Below are 4,439 nucleotides of genomic sequence, written 5' to 3'. Positions count from 1 at the left end.
TATATATATATATATATATACGTTTTAAATGCTGAACTTTTCTCTGTGCTGCCCTTCGGGTCCTGTTATTGTTATTATTTTCCGTTGCACGCCTTTGGTCGAACTATTGATTGCTTTGTATTCACCTATTTTTTTTCTCTTTAATTTCTCTATACTTCTCCATGTGTACTTCTCTGTTCGTCGTCTCCACATCGTTTTGTGAAGTAAGAAAAAAAAGGAAAAAACTATAACAGCAGCGGTTATCAAAGTATTCCACAACAAAACTGCATCAAACAGAGCCAGATCGAAGGTAAGGCCCCAGACAATTTGTAAAAAACCGAATTTCAACGGCAAAAAGAAAAAAAAGAGGAAAGTAGTTTAGGAAAAGAAGCAAGGAGAAAGGAGAAGAGGTGTTGTATACAGCTCTATATATACATATATATTCTGTATATAAAAAAAATCAAAAAAAGATACTGTACTTTTCCTGCGTTAGGAGAGAAAGACGTAAAAGGGAAGTACGTGTGTTGCTGCGGAGTGTAGCAAAACAAATAAGCACCATTGTAAAGAGATAGAAGAGGTGAGCGTGCAGTAAATGTCTATATTCGGTGAACCACTTCCCCATGAGGATGACACGGCCACGTCCCTCATTCGCCGGGAGGGGTTTCCTCCGTTTTCCACGTACGATCAAATGCCAGTTCACTACGCCTGCAGTTGCTGCGCGGAGATCAATCCTTCACGGGGCCGCAACCACTTGTTGCGCACTGCTAAGCAGGAGAAGGAACTGGAGCGTGAAAAGCTAATGCAAATCAACATCATTGAGGAACGCGCGAAGAACCCACATCCCTCAATCCCCCGCCCGCGCACCAGCAACCTGCAGCGGGTCATGGAAGACGAAGAACTAAACCAGCCTGCAATTCCCCTACCGCCAACGACATTAGATGAACTGCGGAAATCGCGACGACAGACGAATACAACGCGTCTCATCGTCACGGTACACCATGGTAAGAGCATTAATGTCGATCCACGTGATCCAGTTTCTGTCCTTGTGCGCTGTGGTGCGTTTGAGGGTCAAACAGCAAAGGTCCCCCGTGGAAGAAGCGCCATCTGCACGTGGGAGGAGCTGTTTGAGTTCCCGTATCCAAATGAGGAGGAGGGTTTGGAGGTGCTTGTCGTTGATGACACACTTCCAGCTGAAAACGACCACATGTTTGGAGGTATTGTTGTCCCCCCACATGCTCTTCGTAATCGCGCTCGCGGTGATGAGGAAACCTTGCCGGTTTGTGCGGCAGGGGAGATGCACCGCAGCTACGGTCGCATGAAGGAAACGCCGATGGGTTCCATCGTTGTGTCATGGTATGTAAAGCGTGACGGGGAGGACGATGCAGATGGTGCGGCCTTGAAGCAAAACCTTGAGGGCGGCCCCATTAACTGTAACTTTGTTGTCCACCGTTTGTTCCAATATACAGATAATGGCGCCCTCCCATACAACGGTGGTGTGCTGTGTCTGCTTCGCGACACGGACGACAACTGCTCAGAATCAGGTCTCTACACATTCAACAGTGAGGGAGCCGTGTCGTCCTCGCCATATTACGGAAAGGGAGGATGTACCTACTTGCCCCAGGACCGTTCGCAGATGCTGCAACTCATTACACCCAAGAAACTTGGTCACGTTCTCATTTGTGTTACCAAGGATGAGGTCGAAAACGAAGAAGACGAAGAACTCATTGTGGTCGGTGCTGTTCCACTTGACTTCGAGAAGCTTTACCACAAGGGTTCTGCAGTTTTGCTCGTCGAATCCAAGGTCAAAGAGGATGTACTCTGGGGTGAGATCGCGGTCGAGTGGGGAATCATATCATATGCAACCATTCAGAAGAGTAATGAGGAAGATAGACAGGGTACACAAATGTCAAATGACCGTACTGGACAGAGAGATGGATCAGGACCACGTGAATCATTGTTCTTGACGGTTGTTCGTGGACTCAACCTGACAGACCGGGAAGGGGAACCATTGGCGCAGGGACAGGTTTCCGTCTTTGCTTGTGATATGGAAGGTTCAACATACTCTGCGCCAGCTGTGGTAGAGGCTGACGGCTTAGCGCATGTCATCACTTGGAATCAAGAGGTGCGCTTCATTGAGATGGACGGTGGGCAAGCCTTCATTGACGTTCAAGTTCTTGACGACAAGAGAATTGTGAGCAGTGGGCGCTTTGAGTTGCTCAACGACAGTGATGCTTTGACCGTAAAAATGCACGACCCGCAAAATGAAACCGTGAAGAGGGGAGAAATCCTTGTCTCCTACAAGCTCATCCGATCCACTGAGGAGGATGACGGTGAGTCCAAGAGGGAGCTAAGTAATGAAAAGGAGGAGGAAGGCTCCAGTCCCAGGAGAGGCGCGAGCGGACGATCTGGCCGGGGAGGGAGCAAACGACAGAGTGAAATGAGGAGTGACCAGCTCTCTTCAAGGAGGAACGAAGATGGTTCAGAATATGCAAGTGACTCTCGCGAGAAGAGTGCGGAGAAGGGGCGGTCCGCAAGGGAAAAATCACCTTCGAAGCAACGGTCGCAGAAGCGCTCCCCCAGGAGCTCAAGGAAAAGTAACAGCAAAGGTTCCACTGCCAGGCAGACATCGCGGTCACCAAAGAGCACTTCTCCGAAGCGTAATGAAGAAGAGGGGGGCAGATATCTTGACGAGCTCGATGAGCAACAGGTGAAGAGCGCAGAGGATGGACGCTCCCCCAAGGAGAGACCACTCTCAAAGCGCAGTGAAGAAAGGGGATCGGATAGGTTCAATGAATCTGCGGCTAAGAGCGCAGAGGACGACCGGTCCGCACAGGATAAGCCACTTTCAAAGCGCAATGAGGAAAATGAAGATCTCGAGGAACTCGATGAGCAGCAGGTGAAGAGCGCGGAGGACGACCGTTCTGCACAGGAGAGACCACTCTCAAAGCGCAGTGAAGAAGAAAGGGGATCGGATAGGTTCAATGAATCTGCGGCTAAGAGCGCAGAGGACGACCGCTCCGCACAGGATAAGCCACTCTCAAAGCGCAATGAGGAAGATGAAGATCTCGAGGAACTCGATGATCCTCAGGGCCACGCTGCTGAGGACGAACAACATCCCAGTGGAGGAGAGCGCAAGAAGAAGCGTTCCCCAAAGGAATCGGAAAAGAGCCGCAAGTCCCCGAAAGAGGGAAAGGAGAAGCGATCACCCAGAGAAACAACAGGCAAGTCAAAGGAAGAGTCGGAAAAGAGCCGCAAGTCCCCCAAAGAGGGAAAGGAGAAGCGATCACCCAGAGAAACAACAGGCAAGTCTAAAGAAGGATCGGAGAAAAGTCGCAAATCCCCCAAAAAAAGCAAAGAAAAGCGCACTCCCACGGAGGCAGCGGGTAAGTCGGCCGATGAGGAGGGGTATGGAGATGATGGGCCTCTTTCAAAGCGCACTGCAGAAGAGGAGAGTTTGGAGGAGCTTGATGAACCCCAGGGACTTGCTGGTGCGGATGAACGGTATCCTGTGAAGGAGGATGAATATACCCGTTCTCCAAAGGAATTGGCGGAGGAGGATCTGGAGGAGCTCGATGAGCCCAAGGCGGAGGAACCCACAGAGGAGCAGCCGCTCTCGAAGCGTAATGAGGAAGGGGGTGAACGATTGTCTTCGAAGGGCTCTGAGGGGCGCTTTGAGAAGGAAGGTGGGAAGGAGCAGCGGACAGTGAAACTCGACGTACCACCGACACCGAGCCCAGATCGGAAGCCGCCAATTGGCAAAGGAGATGAGCGTAGCGCAAAGAAGAAGGCAGCATCTCAAGGCGGCTCCGAGAAGCGTTCCGGATCGGGGAAAAAACCGGTTTCACCCGAGGCAGCAACGAAGAAGGGTAGACTCAGCGGACAGCGGGACTCCGCAGAAAATGTACGTGGCCGCGGCGACAGTGCGGGCCGAACCCGGGCTGCCGAAGGGAAACCCTCCACCTCAGAGGCTGAAAGTTCAGATGTCGGTGCCGCCGCCAACACCCGCAACAGGTCACCGCGAAGTTCTGTCCGACGGCCAAGTGAGAGATTGGATGAGCACAACTTTTCAATCAGCCCCGGGGCGAGTCTCACCTCCGGCAACTGGCAGCCGTGGCATCCAACCAAGAACGCCAGCAATGAGGACCACATCCCACTCGAAAAGCGCACCACATTCCGCAATCGCACCGAAACTATCAAGCAACTAGAGATGCGATCCCGCGATTCGAGATTGAGTAGCGGGCACCCTTCGGGCAACCGTGATTCTTCCCGACGCGCTTCAACAAACCGCGAATCATCCGTTGGGCGAGGTTTCTAAAAGGGGTTTCTGAACCTCAAAAGGATGTATATAGAGGTAAGGAATATATGTGGGGGATTCCCTCTTCCTCACGCCCCGGCACTTTGTTGAAAAGGGAAGTGACATTTGACCGAGCGCGAGTTCAACAGCAATGGCAGATGTGCGC

The 4,439-nt window shown here is 51.6% G+C and overlaps 1 protein-coding gene across 1 annotated transcript; it reads left to right on the top strand.

Moving 5' to 3' along the window:
• Window positions 1-571: 571 nt before the first annotated feature.
• TEOVI_000834800 (uncharacterized protein) lies at window positions 572-4,294 on the top strand (the record flags this gene model as incomplete). The annotated part of the gene is made up of 1 exon (XM_067223591.1): window positions 572-4,294. The coding sequence occupies one exon, from the start codon at window positions 572-574 to the stop codon at window positions 4,292-4,294; it is 3,723 nt and encodes a 1,240-aa protein (XP_067079692.1).
• Between the last annotated feature and the right edge of the window lie 145 nt (window positions 4,295-4,439).

Source organism: Trypanosoma equiperdum (assembly GCF_001457755.1).
Source record: "Trypanosoma equiperdum strain OVI genome assembly, contig: ctg_1901, whole genome shotgun sequence".
NCBI lineage: Eukaryota > Euglenozoa > Kinetoplastea > Trypanosomatida > Trypanosomatidae > Trypanosoma > Trypanosoma equiperdum.
The sequence above is the reverse complement of the archived record's forward strand: the minus strand, read 5'-3'. Positions and strand labels throughout refer to the sequence as shown.